This window comes from Arachis hypogaea, chromosome 15 (genome assembly GCF_003086295.3).
Source record: "Arachis hypogaea cultivar Tifrunner chromosome 15, arahy.Tifrunner.gnm2.J5K5, whole genome shotgun sequence".
NCBI classification, from domain to species: domain Eukaryota; kingdom Viridiplantae; phylum Streptophyta; class Magnoliopsida; order Fabales; family Fabaceae; genus Arachis; species Arachis hypogaea.
The window spans coordinates 16,603,197-16,624,818 of NC_092050.1; the positions used below are offsets into that span (position 1 = coordinate 16,603,197).

General features: G+C 37.5%; 4 protein-coding genes across 8 annotated transcripts; all 4 read right to left on the minus strand.

Annotated features, from left to right (window-relative positions):
• Positions 1 to 12: 12 nt before the first annotated feature.
• Positions 13 to 8,316, minus strand: LOC112749697 (uncharacterized). 2 transcript variants are annotated; one of them, XM_072218713.1, is made up of 4 exons: positions 8,178 to 8,316; positions 3,806 to 3,917; positions 987 to 2,849; positions 13 to 276 (listed from the first exon to the last, which is right to left on the minus strand). In XM_072218713.1, exons 3-4 carry the CDS (start codon positions 2,847 to 2,849, stop codon positions 13 to 15), a joined length of 2,127 nt encoding a protein of 708 aa, XP_072074814.1. In that variant the 5' UTR covers positions 3,806 to 3,917; positions 8,178 to 8,316. The 2 variants fall into 2 exon arrangements, with proteins under 2 accessions (XP_072074814.1, XP_072074815.1); XM_072218714.1 differs by lacking the exon at positions 8,178 to 8,316 and adding an exon at positions 4,114 to 4,251.
• Positions 8,026 to 9,174, minus strand: LOC114924000 (glycosyltransferase family protein 64 C3-like). Its single transcript, XM_029293076.2, has one exon. It carries the CDS (start codon positions 9,172 to 9,174, stop codon positions 8,188 to 8,190), a length of 987 nt encoding a protein of 328 aa, XP_029148909.1. The 3' UTR covers positions 8,026 to 8,187.
• Positions 9,175 to 9,371: 197 nt separating this feature from the next.
• On the minus strand, positions 9,372 to 14,265 carry LOC112749696 (uncharacterized). 4 transcript variants are annotated; one of them, XM_072218712.1, is made up of 16 exons: positions 13,426 to 14,265; positions 13,216 to 13,337; positions 13,024 to 13,112; positions 12,893 to 12,934; positions 12,712 to 12,805; positions 12,501 to 12,543; positions 12,297 to 12,397; positions 12,095 to 12,159; positions 11,523 to 12,019; positions 11,358 to 11,445; positions 11,136 to 11,267; positions 10,410 to 10,978; positions 10,180 to 10,318; positions 9,996 to 10,064; positions 9,784 to 9,891; positions 9,372 to 9,647 (listed from the first exon to the last, which is right to left on the minus strand). In XM_072218712.1, the coding sequence occupies exons 1-16, from the start codon at positions 13,653 to 13,655 to the stop codon at positions 9,534 to 9,536; spliced, it is 2,502 nt and encodes an 833-aa protein (XP_072074813.1). In that variant the 5' UTR covers positions 13,656 to 14,265; the 3' UTR covers positions 9,372 to 9,533. The 4 variants fall into 4 exon arrangements, with proteins under 4 accessions (XP_072074813.1, XP_029148908.1, XP_029148907.1 ...); XM_029293075.2 differs by having other exon boundaries at positions 12,501 to 12,549; XM_029293074.2 differs by having other exon boundaries at positions 9,784 to 9,894; positions 12,501 to 12,549.
• Positions 14,266 to 14,929: 664 nt separating this feature from the next.
• Positions 14,930 to 18,425, minus strand: LOC112749698 (calcium-dependent protein kinase 1). The gene is made up of 8 exons (XM_025798052.3): positions 17,560 to 18,425; positions 17,248 to 17,391; positions 16,824 to 16,976; positions 16,414 to 16,526; positions 16,073 to 16,240; positions 15,639 to 15,766; positions 15,444 to 15,543; positions 14,930 to 15,374 (listed from the first exon to the last, which is right to left on the minus strand). Exons 1-8 carry the CDS (start codon positions 18,233 to 18,235, stop codon positions 15,291 to 15,293), a joined length of 1,566 nt encoding a protein of 521 aa, XP_025653837.1. The 5' UTR covers positions 18,236 to 18,425; the 3' UTR covers positions 14,930 to 15,290.
• Between the last annotated feature and the right edge of the window lie 3,197 nt (positions 18,426 to 21,622).

Here is a 21,622-nt window from a genome sequence, read left to right on the forward strand (position 1 = left end):
CCTCCAACAATGTTATAATGGCTTATGGCTGAATGCGCTTCTAGTCCATGCATCTCTTTGCCATTTATCTAAATATGTCCATGCATCTTCATTCAGTCTTTTTATCTTATCCATTCCATCCCTGAACTCTTGATGAGTTGTTGCCCTTGCACATTCCCACAAAAGCCCCCTTAGTTGCAAATCCTTCCAACTCTTGTTAAAGTTTCTCCACAAATACCAGACACAAAAACGATGGTGCACATTGGGCATCACCTCTTGCACTGCTGATATTAGTCCCTGCCAGTCATGGTCATTTAATAACACATAGTGTATTAGTCCCTGCCAATCATGGTCGATCACCATAACAGTCCCTAACATAATAATACCCTCCCCATAATAGTCCTTCACATTTAACACGAGTACACATAATAGTCCCTGACGTTTAATTCGATAGCCCATGGTAACTATGTACAATGGTAAAACAACACAGATAGTAACTATCACATGTTAACAGCAACAATAGGCGCACTAACCATGCCAATCAACATTTCAGTCAAATAAACATGCAATCAGAATGAAACCTTTCTGCACTAATATAGCAAACTACTATCAAGTTATAAGTTCAACAATTCAGTCAAATAACTTGCAAACTAGATGAAGCATTTCTGCACTAATATAGCAAACATACTATCAAGTTATAAGTTCATTAATTCAGTCAAATAACTTGCAAACTAAATGAAACCTTTCTACACTAATATAGCAAACTACTATCAAGTTATAAGTTCAACAATTCAGTCAAATAACTTGCAAACTAAATGAACCTTTCTGCACTAATATAGCAAACTACTATCAAGTTATAAGTTCAACAATTCAGTCAAATAACTTGCAAATTAAATTCAACATTTCAGCCAAATAAATTGTATTAGTCAATTCACAACATAATTGTCATAACAACAATACCAGTTAACTAATAATAGGATTAATACTTGTCGAATATCCATGGTTACCTTTTGCATATCGGATATAAAGCACCAGCCATTTTTTTTGTAATGTCCCAAGTCTAGATGCAGTAATTCAAGAAACCACTTCCAGTTTTCCCTATTCTCTATTTCCACAATTGTCCACGCAATGACGTAGATATGATGGTTCGCATCCTGTCCAACAGCTGACAGAATTTGTCCACCAAATTGAGTCTTCAGGAATGCTCCATCTAATCCAATCAAAGGACGGCAGCCAGATTTGAACCCATTTTTACAACCACTTAAGCACACATACATTCTCTCAAAAATAACTTCTCCATTTGGTTGAGGTTTGGTACATATTTGCACTGTTGAACCGGGATTAGTTTTCAGCAAAGTCAAGCCATAGTCCCTCACCATCTTATATTGTTCCTTTTCATCACCATACACTACACTTCTAGCATCCATCAAAGCCCTCGAGATTGAATTTTTGTTTAGTGTCAAATCAAAACGTGTTCTGAAATAGGTTGTAGCTTCACAATGTCTGAAGTTGGGATATTTTCTGACCTTCTTCACAAGCTTGCTGCAGACCCAATTCCTATTAGCAGCCCTATTTTTGTCTTCCCTGGGACATGTGTGGTCGTCATTAAAGGTTTTGATCTGCCAACAAGTGTCCTCATGGTCCCTTGATGCATAAACCACCCAAGGACACTCCTTAACCTTACAAACTGCCCTGCACCTTATATTATCGTTCTTCGCCAGGCGTATGCGCCTACCCTCTTGAATTGTATACTCCCTAACAGCTTCTCTAAAGTCCCACTTTGTGCCAAATTTCATACCCACCTCAAGATGCAATTCACCAAATCTTGCACCCTCCCTAAACACTGGACATGCGTCATCAGAATCGTTGTCTTCTTCTAGTTCATCTTCCGAATTTAGAGGAGTCTTCATCTCCTCTGAGTGCCATGAATTGGCACCATCCGAGTCAGCTCCAGGATCTAGACTATATTCTACACCTTCAGCAAAACTACCAATAAAACCAAGATCCACTTCTTCATCACTAACTTCTTGCACAAATGCATCATCCTCGACCAGAATCTTCTCCTTTCCTTTAGCTAGAGGACCAACATTTGTCAATATCTTCTCATTATGGTTCTTGTTCACCCTATTCCTACTCCCATTGTTGACATTCTTCACCCCAGTATCTGAATTAGAAGAGCTGTCTTCATCAAGAGTTGGCTTAAAAAGGCTATCTTCTGCGCTCTCATAAGAGTCAGAAGACACCTCGAAAGGAATCTCATTATTAAAAACTTTGCTTTGGAATCCTCTGGCACCAGATCTTGTACAAGGTCTCCTAGATATACTATTTTTGTTGGGCTGCTTGGACTTGTTGGTTTTATCTGTTTTGGTGTTTTGGGTGGTCTTGATGGGCTTTGTGGGCTGGATGCTACCAGTGGGTTTGTTTGGCTTGGCTCCACTGACCTTGTTAATGGGTTTTTTGGTCTGATTTTGATTTTTTGAAACTGTTGATGGTGGTTGTGTACCTTTGGTGTTTGAGGCAACTTTGGTGTTTCCCTCTAAAACCTTTGGCAATGATGCTCCATGCTCGAAATATACATCAATAACTCCGTTATTGATCTTAGCACACTTCACCATCTCTCTTATCTCCTTGTCATTATTCAAGCTTCTTAGTCCATTCTCCAAACCTTTCCCAGGAACTTGCCACCAGCATTGCTTTATCTCATCATAACCAAGCTTTTTATGGTAGTTCCTTAGATAGAAGACGTCTAATGTATCCACATCTAGGTCACCTAAACAAGCCTTATTATCCGGATAATATATCATTGTTCCTTCTTGATCTTCTTTAAAATCACCTCCGTGATGAAACATAATATCCAACATCTCTTCCATCTGAAAAAAAAATTCAAAATCCATAACTTGACAATCAAGATAAACACAAATAGATTTTTCTGTCCTATTTACACTAACTATTCAATAAAAAAAAAATACATATACACAAATAGATTTTAGTGTCTTATTTACATAATTATAAGTTTTTTTTTTCCAAAAATACACAAAAATTAGCTATACAAATATATTTGTATGTATGTGTATATACACGTTTGTATGTGTGTTATCATACATATATTTATTATATATTTTACATTTTAATATGTATTATATATAAATTAAATAATTGAATGACAAATTAAGTAATTGAATAACAAAGTTCAGTTTTATGTGCTATACCCTGTATGCGTCTGTTTCAATTTTTGTGACAATAAATCATATTCTAAATTGAAACAATATGTTTTGAAACAATAAATCATATTCTAAAGTTCAGTTTGCATTTTGCCCTCTGATAACTGGCAAGTTGGCAATCCTATAATAAGTATGCAACAAATATAATATTAACTCGTAGCTAGACATGGAATTTTTATTTGAATATGTATGTTTCAAGTTCTATATCATCACATCTTCTACAAACTTAATAAAGAGTATACTTTTCTAGTAATATGTTGCTATTTATTTTCAATCTTCTAATAAAATTAAAATGGCTTAAGTTAAATAGACCCTTTAAAAATTTTCATCATTATACATAAGAACTGATAAGAGTTTTATCAAATAGATATTAGACATCAACAGATAAGAGTTTTATCAAACAAAACACTCATGACCATGAAATAGAGCATTATTTTCAAACAGAGCATGACCATAATCAAACAGAGTTTCTCATGAAACCCCAACCTAATCAAACCTTAGAACCATAGTAGCAGAAAAAAAAAAAACCAAAATTCCAACCACACTCACAACACAAGCATATACAAAAATCATCATGCATTGCAAAAAAGAATAAAAAAAATTACCTTTACAAATGGCAGAACCTCTTGTTTCTGACACAGGTGGAAACAAACGATGAAGTGAAACTTGATTTTGATGTCTTCTGACTGCAACAATTTCAACCTCACCAAAGGAACCCTAAGAAAGTAAAAGAGCATTATTTTCAAACAGAGCATGACCATAATCAAACAGATCATCTCATGAAACCCCAACCTAATCAAACCCTAGAACCATAGTAACGGAACAAAAAAAAAACCATCATTCCAACCACACTAACAACACAAGCATATACAAAAATCATCATGCATTGCAAAACAAGAATAAAAAAAATTACCTTTACAAATGGCAGAACCTCTTGTTTCTGACGCAGGAGGAAACGAATGATGAAGTAAAACTTGATTTTGATATCTTCTGACTGTAAGAATTTCAATCTCACCAAAGGAATTCATGAAGAGAGGAGGAAGAAGAAGAAGAAAAGAAAAAGACAGAGAGTGGAAGTGGAGAAGACAAGTGAAGAGATGGTGTGTTTATGATGAAGGGCGTTTCATATTTTCTTTTGGGCCAAACGACAACGTTTTTGTCAAATTGGGGCGCCAACCCAAAACGCCAACGTTTTGGCTTAATCCAACGTGGCAACTTCGTGACACATCAAATCGTCGGTGATGACTCATCACCGGAAAACTGTCCAGGGACTATTATGGTGCCCAGAGCGGTATCTGGAGGATTATAATGGTGCAATTGGGATCTCAGGGATCACATTGGGTAACGACCCGAATCTCAGGGACTATTATGGGGATTTACTCGGATAAAATCACATCCATTTTAAATACTTTTAAATGTTGGCACAATAATAGATGGAAACTGAAAAGACGCGGAAAGCAATGAGGCAACACGCGTCCTTTCAAAATCACATTGAGTTTCAACCCGATAATAACTTCAACAATACGATACTTCTGGCTATTTACTTGTTGTGGATTGTGTGACTATTTACCCGAGCTTCGACCTAAAAACCAAAACTCGGGTAAGGCCATTATTCATACCTAGGCCTACCAATTGTGAGCCCTGTAAATTCTGTAAAATTAACGAATAATTAGTTAATAAATTAATTTTTAATAAAAAAATTAGAAATATGAGTTTTTATAGTTTTATGAGATAGAACTATTTAAAACAAGAATTTTACACTAATTTTAAAAAATTTGGCCCAAAATTGAACCAAACGAATCAAACTGAATGAACTGGACCCGTATTGGACCCAAGCCCAACCCAACTCCACTTAACCATATGAGCTCAGCTCATTCTTCCTCCTCAATTGCTATTTCACGTTGAAACATACAAGGGAAGAGAAGAAAGATTCCCAAACCCTTGGCTTTGATTCAATCTTCCATAACTTCTCGCTCCGAGCTCTGATCGTCGCACCGTTTATGGCCACGCGTCCACTGCATCGATCTCTACAAAGCCCGGTAAAAAATTTGGTAAGGAACTCTCATTTTTGCTCTAAGCCTCATCTTTCCCCAAATTTTTGAAAATTGAATGAATTGAGTGTTGAGATTATGTATGAAAAGTGCGAAGATATGACATACATGTGATGTCATGGCTATAACGAATGATTATGCAATGAATATGAATTTTTATGTGTCTTATACACTTATTTTATTTGATATACGAGTTTTCCTGGGTAAAGAGCAGTGGCTTGCCACCACGTGCTCCAGGTTGAGACTCGATACTCTGTTGACCCTATGTCGTAAGGGTGATCCGGCACGTATAAATTCCTGGAAATGATTCCCCCAATGAGCAAAAGTTATATATGAGAAAAAGCTATGCATAAACTCTTAGGGATGCGCGACGAGGGCAGTCTAGGGTTTAGCAGCCGGACTTGTCGTGTTGGCTTGATAACTGACAGATGAGACTCATTAGCCATAGGACAAGCATGCATCATATGCATATATTTAAATTGCTTGCTTATGCTTTAATTGTGAATGCCTATGTGACTTTAAATGATTAATTGTCTTACCTGCTATCTGCATTACTTGTATCCTAATTGTGCTTGTTATTGTCTGCTTGCTTGACTATGTGTTTCCATCGGAGTTGGAGGTTTTGGAGGAATTTGGATGATGGAGGGTTAGGTTGAGGTTTTGGTTAAGTTTATATTTGTGTTTTTCAAATGCAGGTCGAGAGGCACCTTGTTAGGCGTCTGGAGTTCTCTGCAGCGAAGTGGGCTTTTGGGACTTTACATCTTATTCTATTTTGTTATATCTATATGCATAGACTCTCCTTATGTATATGTATGTTTTACTTTTGCATCTCATAGAGGTTTATGGAGAACTAGGGTTCTTTAATATATTTTGGGTTATGGATTTCTATATGTATGTATATAAATTTCTTCGGCCAGCCTTAGCTTCGCAGGTTGAGTTAGAAGCTTGTTTATTCTGTACCCTTGACCTTCTATTCTCACTCTCTCTCTCTCTCTCTCTCTCTCTCTCTCTCTCTCTCTCTCTCTCTCTCTCTCTCTCTCTCTCTCTCTCTCTCTCTCTCTCTCTCTCTCTCTCTCTCTCTCTCTCTCTCTCTCTCTCTCTCTCTCTCTCTCTCTCTCTCTCTCTATATATATATATATATATATATATATATATATATGTTTATGTACCTTAGCTTTCTTCGTACGCAAGTAAACCTTATTCCTGAACGTTGCGTTTTTAATTTTGCGATTTTGCTTTACCTATCCTCCAAGACTCCTTGTATATTACATTCTTTCAATTATTATACGTATATATATTTCATTTTAGAGGCCGTAATACCACACCACATCTGTGTTACAATTTAAGCGTAAAACTCCGTGTGGTAGGGTGTTACAAGCCAAGTCTACTTTCCTGATAACAAACGAGCTATATTTAAAGTTGGATCTAGCAACATCAGCCCAATAGTGTCAAATCCGATTTATGAGACCTAACCTGCATGGGTCAGACCGGTTTAGACACGGGTCTCTGAAATATGTAATTGACCTGACTTGGGGAACAAGGCAAATGCTCCCCCTCCACTACTTCTGTTATCACCCTCAAGTGATAACCATCCTAGATATGGGGAATAACCTTCCATTTGATAAGGGAGTAACCACCCATAATCTTCATAATCTTCGAAAGTCATTTTTAAAAAAGAGTGAGTTTTATGTTGTTATTCTATAAATACCCTAACACAGATATTTTTACTAACTTATCGGAGTCTCCTGTAAGTATTTAGCATTGGAACCTCTTTTCTTCTAGCAGGTAAATTGAAATTACTATCTAAAAATATTTGGACCTCACGTTTAGTCCAATTTCAGGTATCACCTCAAATAAATACCATGAATAAGACTTAAAAAATTGAGGGTGTGTTTGATTTAGTATTAGGGGAGGAGAATAGTGGGTTTTGGTTTTTTCGGTTATTATTGGTTTCAATAGTTTTTTCTATAAGAATTTTTAAATTTGTTTCAGTCACCTCTAACATAAATATTTTAATTTTTTTTATTATTTTAGTATTCTCTTTCATATTTTAATTTTTTATTTTTATTGAATTTTTTATTATAATTTTATTATAATATTAATTATTGATCCTATTAAAAATGACAAAGTAAATAAAAAGCTGACCATACATAACAATAGAGTTATAAATAATAAAAATTTGTAATTCAAAATAATACTAAATAAAAAAAATTGAAAATACTACAAATATTATAAAATATTTTTTTGTTTGACATTATAAAATTTAACATTATAATTCTTGTACACTGTTTATTATTCTAATTTTTTTATAATATATATTATTATTTTTATTAAAAAAATAAATTAAATAAAAAATTAACTATAAATAATAGTAAAATTATAACTAGTGAAAAATTAGAAACCAAAACAAAATACTTAAAAAAGAATACTAGAAAAAAATTATTGATTTATTCATATTATTTTTATTTTTAATATAAAATATATTTTATCAATTTTTATATGTTATTTTTAATTTAATAAATAAATATTAATTTTATTATAATAATAAAAAATTATAACATATTAAAATAGAATACAAAAAAATACTATATAAAAAATATATTAAAAAATATAAAAAAATTAAATATATTTAAAAAAATAACATTATAATTTAATTTTTTAATAATTATTTATTTAAAAATATTTTTAATTAATATTATCTAAATAATATTTATTTTATTAAAATTAATTTAATATAAAATTGTCAAATATAAATTATATTAGTATAAACTCACTTTATCCAAAATCAATTATATAAAATCTAAAGTTCTAAACTATAGTTTGATAAACATCAATCCAAACAAACACTTAATATTTCGTTAAACATGGCATTTGAGTAATGTGAAAAGTAAACTAGTTGCTACTTTTACCGCTAACTAATACTTACGTAAATGTAATTAACTATCCATGAAGGAGTGATCGCAAAAGACGAGTTTGCCCCGCTTGTTACAGAGGGCCTGTTCCCCAACGGAATCAACCACCTTCCCATAATTGTATCTCAACGGCATCATCCCTAGTACCCTATGAAACTCCGTTATGCACCACCCTCTCCGCCTCCTATGCTCCCCTTTCCGACCACTCAACCCACCGCTACCGTACCCTTCCCCGCCTTCATCATTCCTGGCGTCACCGTAATCCCTCACTCTCCTCGCGCCGACCAACACCGGCCCCACCTTCGCCACCTCCGACACCACCACGTTCATGAGTATATCCTCGCAGTTCCGCACCGAATCAACCATTCTCCTCATCGAGGCCATCTTCTCTCCGCCACCGCACGTGTAGCGGTAGAGATACTCGCTCTTGAGGAGCATGAACTTGGTGAGCATGATTGAGAACCGGTCCGGGTGAACCGTGTACACCCATTCCTTCCGGTTCAGGTCGAAGTCGTGGGAGCGGGCGAAGAGCCCCACTATGCGGTCTTGGTTGGAAGACCAGATGCGGAACGCGAACTCCAGGGTTCGAGGGTGGACCTCTACGTCATCATCGCAGATCAAAACGGCCTTCGTTTCGATGTGGTTTGGGCGGGGGAGAAACCGGAGGTTGAGGCTGCTCGACGGTTGGGGAAGGAGGGTGATGCTGGCTTCGGAAGAGGAGGAGCTGAGGTTGCGGGCCAATTGCTGCAGGACACGTAGCGGTGTGGAGGGGTTGCCCCAGAGCACGAGCACTGACGAGACCAGTGTCGACAGGGAGTATGCCGTTGCTAGGGATTGGAGCAGAGGGATCCGCTCTTCCGAGAATCCGTTCATCACCACCGTGATCTGATCGCACCGGAGGCTCTGTGGGTCACGGATTTTTGTTTGGCTGCAGGTGTCAAAGGACCGAGATGAGGAGGTTAATGAAAGGAAGAAGATGGTGAGGATGGCGAGTCTCGCCGGCGGGGGCATTGTGGCGGCGGAGAGAGGTTTTGAAAGAAGAGTTTTGAGGTTGGCATTGTTTGATTGGAAGGTCAACGGTGCGGTGCTTATAGCGAAGATATTGTTGACAGCAGTGCTGAGTGGGTTCGGTGTTCACGCAAATTGAGGGAAATGGAGTGCGATTTCAGTTATCTTAATTGAGTTCGTTCCTCACTCAACATTACTACTTTAAACAAATCATATTTATTTTAGTTCTGCATTCTTTATTTCCGGCCACACAAGCAGTGCTTATATGATATGAATATCGTAGCTTCACACTTGTGTAGGTATACATACAGCAACTTTGACACAACAACGCAAGTAAATAAATCGTTGTTGCCTCGACGGTATTAGAGGAAGTAGGATAGTTGTTGCTGCTTCCTTGAACCGCCCTCCCCATACAATTCGTTCCACTGCATCAACTCATTCATTCCTGCTCCCTCACTTGCAAAGCTTGCAGCTACCTGCATTGCGTTCCAACTACTTGGTCAGACATATATAGCTAATACATTACATACTTACTTACATACACTCAACATAAACAAATATTTTACTCCACATTAATTCATTAAATCTAATAAAATTATAACACAGTCTTACTTGATTCTTTGCCTCTTTCAAGTCCTGCATATTCAAGGGCCTAAGTTTAATAACCCTTTTCTGCTTAACTTCATCTTCTGTATCCGTACTATCTCCTTGGCTACCTTTCTGCTTTTCCTCATGCCAAATATGACAATAAAAATGTCAGCATGATACTCATACGTATTTCAGATTACACAAGATTGCTAAAAAGTCAAAAAACTACACATTACCAGAGTCTTTAGTCTCTCTTGTTGAATCAACTCTCTAACAGGCCTATAAGCAGCAGTTATGCACAAGTTCTGATTTAATTTAATAAATAGCAAGTGAAGGTAAAAATGTGTTAGGCATCAGAAGCTCAAAAGACTAAAGCAGAGTAACATGATAACGTTACATCGTAATCATAAATTAATCTACCTTCAAGTCACTGCCACTGTATCCTTCCGTCATAGTTGCAAGTTCCTTCAAATCAAGATCCTCGTCCACCTTCTCTTTTGCCAGAAGTGTCTTCAAAATTTTTCCCCTATTCTCCACAGATGGTAGCCCTACCATAATTCTGTCCATCAAAGATTAGCATCACAATAAGTACAAAATGATCAAGTGTTATACACCATAACAATGGCATGTAATGTAACTAGCAGTGTTACCTTCTTTCAAATCTCCTAATAATTGCTTCATCCAAGTCAAAGGGCCTATTGGTTGCAGCAAGAACAAGGATGCGCTCCCCTGGTTTTGTCATTAGTCCATCCCAGTGAGTCATAAACTCATTCTTGATTTTCCTCATGGCTTCATGCTCCCCAACTCTGCTCCGTTGCCCAAGCATGCTGTCAACCTCATCAACAAATATGATTGTTGGCGAGACCTTGGCTGCCAGCGTGAATAAAGCGCGAACATTCTTCTCATCTTCACCAAACCATTTGGAAGTGATGGTAGACATGGACACGTTTATGAAACTTGCCCCGGCCTCGTTCGCGATGGCCTTTGCCAGCATTGTCTTTCCGGTGCCAGGAGGACCAAACAGCAATATTCCTCTACAGGGCTTTAGAAGGCCTCCTTTGAAGAGATCCGGCCTTCGAAGAGGAAGCATTACTAGTTCTTGAAGGGATTCCTTGGTCTCATCTAAGGCACCAATATCTGAGAATGTCACACCAATTTCATTTGCTGGTATTACCGCAGGTCTTATTCGCTTCTCGAATTCATTATCAGGAGGAACTTCCTGCAAGTGACATGTTTGGATTCACTATAGGATATGATTTAAGATATGTTGTTTGGCATTGGAAAATTGCTGCATTTTTGAATAAGCCATTTGCAGGAGTGTTTGCAATATTTTTAAAATATAAATAGAGTTAGTTAAATCAAAGTCGGATGCTTACAACTTTGGGAGCTGGAGCTGAGTTTTCACCCTCAGCCTTTACCACTGAAGTTGATATTTCTGCTTCAGCCTTCTTAACCGGAGCAGGATTTTCAGACTTTGCTTCTCGTTTCATAGCAGGTTCTTCCTTTTTCTATGATTCAAAAAGAATGAAAAGATCATATTAATCCCTGATAGCCATAGGCATTAATCTTAATTCACAAACATGACAAGCAGTGCAAACCTCAGATTTTACTGCCTGAGCTTCTAATTTTAACGTATCTTTTTCACTGAATTTCCCTTCCTGGAATATACTCAATGCACGGGACAAACTGTTTCACACACAACCAAGTATGTAAAATGTAGACACATTCACTGGATGCAATTCAATAAAGGTTGCTAGTCTCACCTATTGCATGGAATAACAAGTTTCCCATTTCTGTATTCAGGATCTTTGTTATTCATTAAATGATATGAAATTGCAGACACAACAATCTCTTCTATATAGTTGCTGAGAACCATTGTGTCCGCCACACAGACAGAGTCCAGGTCATCACAATCAAGATCATTGGCTGCAAGCACTTCCATGATATGGTTCTTGTTATCCTGAACCTGTATCATCTTCATGTCCTCTTCAAACCGACTCTTCCAGCTGACGAGATGCGATTCATCTTCTGGGGGTCTGATTACTAGATTGTAAGGGAACAGCAAACTAAGTCTGTCATCTACCTCTTGGTAGTCGTTATCAGCATCCAAAACTCGTGAACCAAGAATCAGAATTGGTCCAGATAATTTACTCAACATTTTCTGGAACAGGTTAAAAATCCTTGTTGATCTATGTAGCAACTTGTCAACATCCCGCAGATATAGCACAATGGGATTGGTTTTTGACACAAAAAGCAGAACCTGCAAGTGAAATGGTGGATATGAAGTCGAGCTTTGTTTAATTTGGAAATTGTATCCAACCAAAAGTAACATTACCTTGTAAAGGGTCTGTATAAGAAGCTTCTCATCAAAAGACCAGCTGGTTGTGCGCTTCAGAGGAGCTGAAGAGGAAATTGGAAGATATAAGAAATCATAAAAGAGCACCAACAGTTTTTTACAACTCAATCAGATACTTAGCAACAAGTAAGTCAAATAAACTAATAACTATCGATGTTTTTAGATGTTTTCTTGAGGCAACCTGAATTTGTAGAATTGCTTTGCAAGGCAAGGCTACTAATATTTGCGGAGGCAGACACATTTCGACGAATCTTAGGAGGATTACAAGATCCTTCGGCCCCCCTGAGAGCAGAAAGATTCAGTCATAATGATATAATTAAACTAATTTTGCAAGTAAATTATTTTTCTTTTCGTCAACAGTAGATAAAAATCAAGTCTTTTTTACATTGATCGGAGGTCCATTCCACTGCTTTGCCTCTGTATTTTGCCTGCAACTGAAAAGCTCTTGATCAGTGATATGGCTTTCAATGGGCAATTAACAAAATGTTGCACAAACATATACAATGCAACTACCCTAATTAATAAGAGGGGTTGATCAATTGGTCAATTTATTATGGAGAAGATTTCGCCCTAGCCCCTAGGTGAAAAGTTCATACCCTTAGGCTCCTCCCTCTGTGAAAAGATTGAAAATGATCCAAACATGTCAGATAACCGCTCCAGAGTGGACTCTGAAGTAGATCTTTTGAAGGACTGCAATCCAAAACAAAGAAAACAGAACACCATGAAGCTCAAGTTTTAGGCCAGAAAAAATGCGGAAGTAGGAAAAAAAAATCTTACAGCAGATTCCTTGTTTGCAGAAGAACCATATCTACTCTGAATCTACAGAGAGGATAGATCAACCATTATTATGTACATAAGTAACAGGAGTGTGCAAAATGACACCCAAAACTTTCAATTTTAAAACTAACCTTCAACGAAAAGTCAGTTAAATCCAAGAGAAGCAACTTGGCCTTAAAGTAGTGAGCCAAAGCCTTGGCATAAACCTGCTGGTAAAGTTCTTTGAAGCCATGAAAGTGGAGAAAGTTTAAGTTAGCCTGAACTGGGACAGTAGAAACAACAAAGCATATCAATCCCACTGTAGATTCCAATATATAACTAACCTGCTGGCCCTGAAAGCAGAATAGTTCGGCTTGCAGGAGCAAGATTGCGCGTATATTTGGAAATATCAGCATGCTTTAAATGAACATAAGCGGCACTTATCAACAAAACCTTTGTCTGCTCACTGTGAAAGCAACAGTGGTTGAATTAGTAAAAAGGAACATCATGATCATGCAAGTATGAGAAAGGTGTGTGTTGTGTGAAGGGAAAACCTGAGATAATAAGGGAAGTTATCAAAAGTAATGTTGCTGTCTCTGCCATCAAGCACGAGTTTAAGCATTTCCTGCTCCAATTTCATGGGAGTAATGGCGTTTAAGTTTGAAGAAGAAGAAGAAGTTGCACCCCATGTGCTACCAAGGCTTTGTCCAGAAGCTAAGCCTATCCCAACTCCCACTCCAACCCCAACACTCAGCGCCGATATCAACAAGCTTTTCTGTTCCATCACTACGGTGATCCCTTCTTATTCTTCTTATGTTTTTGTTTCTATGAAATGGAGTTGAGTTGGGTTGCTGGTTTTAATGGTGACCCGTTCAAGTTGTCAACTTGTGTGTGTTAAGAGGACGGAAGGTGACTCACCTCTGCAATTTGTTACGGTTACGGTTACGTGTCACTGCTCTGATGGATTATTTGTTACCATGTGAGTTTTATTGTTGTGGCGTTGGTATGGGTTAATATAGTAGCACGTTCTGAAGGAATATTAAAATCAATATCAACCGACTTAAAGCGAAGAGAAGCCATCTTCATTTGACTCTAAATTATGGACTTTTAGTCTTGGACTTTGATCATCATATGCAGCCTCTGCGGCAGCAATCTTCCAACGGTCCAACCCTATTCGCTCGCTTAGAACTCTGCCGACTATACTCAACAACCCTTTTCTTATCTTAATGATTACTACAACTTCTTATTCCGAGACTGCAAAAAATGCAAAATGAACAATTTTTATAGATAATTAAATCATACAACTATATCTATATAAAAAAAAAAAAAGAATGTTATACAAGGACAAGGTGTATGCCCAAATTTTTTTGCCGTTCCTTGAAATATGATGTTTCACGCAATTGTCTATACAAATTGCTGATGTAAACATTGCCACTAGAGTTTCAAACAATTTTTTTTTTTAAATTTCACTTTTTATTTTATTTTATCAAATGTGATATCTCATTATATATTTTTTTTAAAAATAAGAATAAAAAGATATGTAAAGAAAATATTATACGATAAAATTAATGATTAGCCTAATGGCCTCCAATCAGTAAGGTACGGATGGCGGCCCAATTGGCAAGTGGGAGGACAAATTGCAAATACAGGCGTCATTTCTGTTTGTCTTAGAACAAGTAGGAAGTGTAGTCTGCAGAGCTAGAGTCACAGCTCACAGCTCACAAGTCCTACTTGTATTTACTTTTACTGTGGCGTGCGTGTATACACCCATGCACATGCAGATCCACCATGTCACTACTTGCACGAGACTTAAACTAGCATTATGCTGTCAAAATTGATCCCTGTTGCTTGTTTAGGTTTCCTTCATCTTCAACCCTCTTATAAATTTTATTAATTAAACATCCTAGTCTTATTAAACATCCAACTTGATAAGGGTAGAGGTCTTCCAAATAGATCTTTTTCCATATTCAAGACTCAACCAAAAACACTAGTTAAGGAATCATGGTATTTACTAGACTAATTTCAAGTTAATTATTGTTACTAATTAGTGCAGCAAGAGAAATGAAGATGCCATGATATATTGCTTAACATAAATCATGAAATAAGGAACATTCAATGTTTGGAACTCTCGGTTTCTGGCTGCCTTATCAGGGGAAAAGGGACTAATCTGTTTCAAAAATTTGTACATATTGATCATTTCTTGACTACAAACAGTGGATAGAAAATTGTCTGACTGGACGCGCAAAAAATAATATAAATGACCAATCTCAGCTAATAAAGACAAGTTATTGTTAAAGGAAGGGCTCTCCAAAGATGAAACTAACAGGTGATAAAAGAGTGCTGGATCATCCTTCATCCTGAGCCTCCTCTGCTTCTGAATCAGTAGGAAAAGGGGAACTTCAAATTCAACTTGATCTCGTTATTTGCGACGTCTGTTGACATTCAAGTCCGGGTTGCCTTTCCTCATCATGGCTGCAAACTCATCATAGTTAATTCTTCCATCCTGCAAGAACTCCGGGAATTAATACATCTGGTAAATATAAATTAAATAAACAAGAGAGGAGAAGATTACATGGTCTGTGTCAACTTCGGCAATAATTTCCTTTATTGTTTTCTCATCACCCATATTATACTTCTTAAGGGCAGATTCCAACTCTTCCATTGTGATGTACCTATAAAAACAGAAGCATTGCATGCGTGCATGACAATGAAAAGCCACAGCAATGCCACCACTCTAAAATCATGAACTGTGAACAAAAGAGTTTACCCGCTTTTATCCTTGTCAAAATATTCAAAGGCCTTATATAGGTGATCTTCTCTTTCCATTCTATTCATGTGCATGGTAGCTGTTATAAATTCAATATAATCAATGGTTCCATTTCCATCTACATCAGCCTGGGAACAAGATAAATATGCTGTATTAGTTAGCGCAAGTTATTAATTTAAATAAATAAAAAGTTCATATTCATAAGCAAACTTAAGTTATGCGCCCGAAGAATTCAATTCTGAAATTTGGATCAAAGCAATAGTGGGTATAAAAAATGCAAGATGATACACAGTTTTCCATTATGTAATGAGATCCTACATAGAGTCTAAATCTAGAAATAGGGTGGAATATTGGTCACCATAAAACTTTATCACCCAATGGGAGAATAAATCATATAAAAGCTCAACTATTCATAGAAACAAAAGATATCTTACCGCTTCCATCAACTGCCTTACTTCAGACTCAGAAAGCTTGGTACCGAGTTTGGGGAGACCAGCTTTCAACTCTTCAAAAGTTATTGTTCCACTGTTATCTGTGTCCATACTTTTGAACATCTCTTTCAAGCCAATGATTTCTTCTTCAGAAAGACTTTCAGCAATAACCTATGTCAAGAGAAAATAATTTTTCATTTTCCCTGTTTATTTGTTACTTGCATTTGTTAACTAAATAAACAATTTCGAACCCTCGAGTTTGAATTTAACAGTAATTCTAGCTATCAATGTTTCCAAAAGCTTGATAATGATTATCATAATCACTACAACATAGATGGGTTTACCTTCAAAGCTACTTTCTTTAGCTTGTTCATTGCCCTGAATTGTTTCATTCTGCTCAAAACAGCAATATCAAGAGGCTTATCAGATGCTCCATCTTCTCTCATCCAAGGATGGTCTGGAGAACAAGTAACATTCTGTTATGACTGGGTTGGTTCAAATAAGATCAAAGAAAATTAAAAGCATGCAAGTATAATCAGATTCAGTGACATTTTTCACGATTAAATCTATTTCATGCCAGTTTTTCAGTCTCACTGATTTTGTTATCCTTCCAACAGATCTGATCTCAAAGATAAGACTAGAGATTTATTGCAGCAGATAACACATGGAAAGCTGGTCTTCATAAACAATAGTGCAATACAATTACATATAAAATATAAACCACTTTTCACATAATAGAAATTTATTAACTTACTAAGGACTTCAACTGCTGAAAGCCGTTCCTTGGCGTCAGCACGTAACATCTTCTTGACCAGATCTTTGGCACTGCTCGATATGGAAGGCCAAGGATCTGATGAGAAATCAATGCGTCCACGAAGAATAGCATCAAATATACCCTGTTCATTTTCTTCATACAAAAGACAAGAATAACATGCGAGAAAGATTAGAAAGCATAACTAGTCTCCAATCAATACAAAATATCTAGTAATGAACAAGAAAACAAGCTTTCAGAACCAAAGCACCCGCATCTGAACTGAAGTGAAGCTCAAGAATCAAATAAACCCCCTACCAGTAAACAAAATCTAGACGCATTAGCATCTTAATTGTTAAACTAATGATGTAATCAAATTACAAATGGCGAAAGGAAAAATACAGGCAAAGCAAGGAAGGAGGTTTACCTGCCCAGAAGGGTGGGACACCCGAGAGCAGAATGTACAAGATAATGCCGGCACTCCAAATATCAGCTTCAGGCCCATAACTTCTACGCAGAACCTCCGGAGCAACATAGTAGGCGCTCCCAACAAGGTCTTTAAACACATCTCCTGTTCTCAAACAGAACAGAACCTATTTGATCAACTTTGAACGAAACAAATCATCTTAATTCTTCTGAATTCTCATTGTCTGCTTGTTTGCTAACTAACTAATCTAACTCTAAATAAATGTGATTACTAAGCATTAATTAATTAGAGAGCGTGATTAAGCTTACGAACCTGGCTTGAAGAAGACGGAGAGACCAAAGTCGGTGGCTTTGAGAGGGGAATTCTCGTCCTTACTGAGGAACAAGAAATTCTCGGGCTTGAGGTCTCTGTGCATCACACCCATGGAGTGGCAGTTGTGGACAACCGTCACGATCTGGCGGCAGAGGTTGGCGGCAGCGCGCTCCGAGTAGTGTCCCTTGGCGATGATGCGGTCGAAGAGCTCACCGCCGGCGCAGAGCTCCATGATGAGGTTGACGGAGTGGCGGTCCTCGTAGGCCGCCTTGAGCTCGACGATGTTGCGATGGCCGGTGAGGTGGTGCATGATCTGCACCTCCCGGCGGATGTCCTCGATATCATCGCGGTTCACTAGCTTCCGCGTGGCGATTGACTTGCACGCGAACTGCTCGCGCGTGGTCTTGTGAGTCACCAGGTAAGTCACGCCGAATTGACCCCGCCCCAGCTCCCTACCGAAGACGTAGGAGGAGCGGACGTCCTCCATGGGGCGGCCCAACACCCGGCCGATGGTGGCGGATGAGGAGGAAGGGGGTGGGGGTTTGTGTGGGGTGGGGTTGGAATGGGGATGAAGGACGTTGATGCCATTGGAGGGTCGATTGGCTTCAGCAGTGTTATTGTGAGCTTGGGAGGATGGTGCGCCGTTGGCGGCGGTGGAGCTGCAGCTGCCGCCCATTGAATCGGATTATGGGGAGAATAACGGTGGTGGTTGTGGAGAAAGAGAGTGGCAAGTTAAAAGGTTGTAAGTTGTAACAGAATGGTTGACTTGGGGTGGATTTGGTCGTGTCCAAATATGGGCTTTGATGACTTATAAAAGACTTTCATGGACGCTATTAATTGGGCGTCTGTTAGGTATTCTGCCCAATGGGTCTTTAAGAGTTCGTACGCTACTATTCTCAAAGAAAATGGGAACTAAAAGTTTTTTTTTTTTTTTTTCCATGCTTTCATAGGAAGTTGATGAATAAGTATATATTTAGAAGTTGATGAATAAGTATATATTTAGAATTTTGGATTTGTATTTTTTATGGTGACTAAACAGAAAAGAAACGAAAAAAACATAGACAAAACTAAATTAATTAGTTAGGTTTATATCTAAATTTATTAGATGTTGAAACTCATTCTATAGTTGACTCTAAGTTGAGTGAATGTCATGTCAGAAGTAATTGCTCTAACCATGCAATTTGCAACATTATTTGCATTCCTCTAATTAAAAGAATAGAGACTCTCTAATTCCAATTTATAACTTTCTGTTGAGTTAAGAAATTAACTAAATTAATTAATAATGATAAACATTATTTTTGGGCATTTATCTAACTAATGTTAATTAGTTGTAATTGAGCATTGCAGGCCACAAATCAATACAGCAGCCCAAATTGGATGAAACCAGAACAAGGCTGGTGGGCTGATAATATAAACGAAGCCCAAAAGGAAACAAAGTTGAGAAATCAAAACGGGCCAAATGAAATGATCCGATCCAAGCCCGATAGCAAACAATTCCCTCACTTGCTTTCACTAAATCAACGTTCACTTTTTCCCTCTTGGTCAGAAATCACAGAAGAAAGAGAGAGAGCTTCTTCTCTAAGCTAATCACCGAAGAAGCAAGAAAGAGAAAGATTAAGTTTGAAAGGCAGAAGTCTAATCAACCATTTCAAACCACATCAAGCTAAGACAAAGATAAAAGGTAACCCATTTCCTTATACATGCATCATATCTTCTTCTCTCCATCTTCAACGTTCTGCCTATTCATTCTGAGATTCATGGGAAAGATGATCTCTGCTCCCACTGCTGTGCATCTACAGTCACAAGTGAGTCTTGGGGTCCAAGTAGCTTCTCAATGGCCAAGATTTGGGTTTACCATTGAGGATATCTATTTTCTGCTTTCCTATGACTTTCGGTCAACAAGAGAAGGTCAGAACTAAAGTTTCTATTCTGAAGATTAATGAGAAAATGTGAGTTGGTGGATTGGTGAAGCACAAAGCTCAAGAAGTTGACCTAGGGAGAACAACCCAGCAACATGCAAGGAGATAAAAGAAGATTTTTGTTCATTCAGAAGCCAAAGAGAGATAACCCAGTGTATTGACGTTTTTGTTCTGTGAAGAAGCTCTCTGAAGAAGTTTCTCTACTTGGACAGTGCTTTCTTTCAAAGAAGCATTCTGCGAAAAATGAAGAACTGAATCAGAGACATGCAAATCTGGTTTATCACATAGCAAAGAGGCTGTTGATGAAGTCAATCTCCTTCATGTTTTACAGATTGTAATTTACTTTTTAATATTTATCTTTCTGTAATTTCTTGAGTGAAAAGGCATATTGAGAGAGCTCAAGTAAAAGCCAATGAGTGAATGAGGCTAAGTGATACACTTGAGAGAAAAGCCTAGAGTCATCTCTGATTTCTTTAGGTAAGTCTGTGTCTTGTATCTTGTACTTGTGAGGTATCCCTTTCTTAGTTGGGTTAGCACTAAGAGTGAAGAGTTAGGTATTAGTATAGCCAATGTCAAGTTAGGTTAGAACTTGAGTGTGAAAGGATTGTGTCAATCCTGTGAAATTGGTGTATGTAATACTTTAACTATAGTGGAAATTCCACCACTGTTGTGGTGGAGACTGGACGTAGGTTGCATTGCACAAGGGCAACCGAACTAGGATACATGATGGGCTTCTCTCTTCTCTGCTCTGTTCTGCTTTCTGATATTCATACGACAAAATGAAATTGTCTCATAAATTTCTGCTGCTGAGTTCAAACAGAATCAGAATTGAAAGTTTGTTTTAAAGGGTTAATCCAGTAACATAAAAGAAGGTCATAGATTCAATCCCCCTTCTCTAAGCCTTCTACAACCTTCACTTTCTGTATATGCTTTGCCAAATCTCATTCTGGAATATTCTTACCAAGTATTCTTTGGTTTACCAAGAAAAGAGCTTCTAAACAGTCTGTTTCACAAATAACCTCACGAAATCTACTATCCCAACCTAGAAGTAAACCTCTCCAAATCACATACAATTCAACAAAAAGAACACTACACATTTTGACTTTTCCAGTACAATATTTCAACCAACATCCATCAAAATTGTGAATGATACAACCAAAATCAGCATAGCCAAAAGGAGCAAAACAACTAGCATCACAATTTAATTTAACAGAATAAACTGGAGGTGGAACCCAATTTCGCGGTTTTTCTTGGTTTTTCGCAGAAAATACATTTTCTGATTCAGGAAAAACCACTGAGTCCAAAAATCATATTTAAATCCTCAAATTCTCACTCTAAATTTTCGAAACCTAATTTGAGCAATATTAATTACCTAATTAGGCGGTTAATTAGTCGTGGTTATTACATCTTCCAACCCGAAAAAGTTGTCTGGATAAGCCTTCAGATCATTTTCTTCTAATCCAAACTTATCGAAAGCGGGCTTAAACAGTATGTCTACCAAACTTCTTTGATCCACCAAAGTTCTGTGGAGATTTGCATTGGCAAGGATCATTGTTATTACTATTGGGTCGTCGTGACCAGGTGTCACCCCTTGTGCATCTTCTTTAGTGAATGACATTATGGGTAAATAAGGAATTCTGTTATCTTCTTCAATTTGGTATACCTTTTTAAGATGCCTTTTACGTGAGGATTTAGTGATTTCTCCTCCTGTGAACCCTCAATTTATCATATGTATGTGCCTCTCAGGAGTTTCCAGGGTTGATCTCGCCATCCTCCATCATCATCATCATCATCTCTTTTCTTCTTTCTTTGATTGTCCGACCTCTCGGCCAGGTGCCTTTCTAGCCGACCTTCTCTGGATAACTTTTCTATGACATTCTTTAAATCATAACAATTATTAGTAGAATGCCCGTATAACTTGTAGTACTCGTAATATTCCGTACAACTTCCAATCTTTTTGTGTTTGATGGGTCGAGGAGGTGGAAGCTTTTCTGTGTGACATATCTTCCTGTAAACATCTACAAGAGAAACTCGGAGTGGGATGTAGTTATGGTATCTTTGAGACTTTTTCTAGTTGTACTCTTCCCTTTTCTTAGCTTCCTTCTCTTTGTCCCGATCTTGGTAGGACAAGTTTGGCCTCGGGG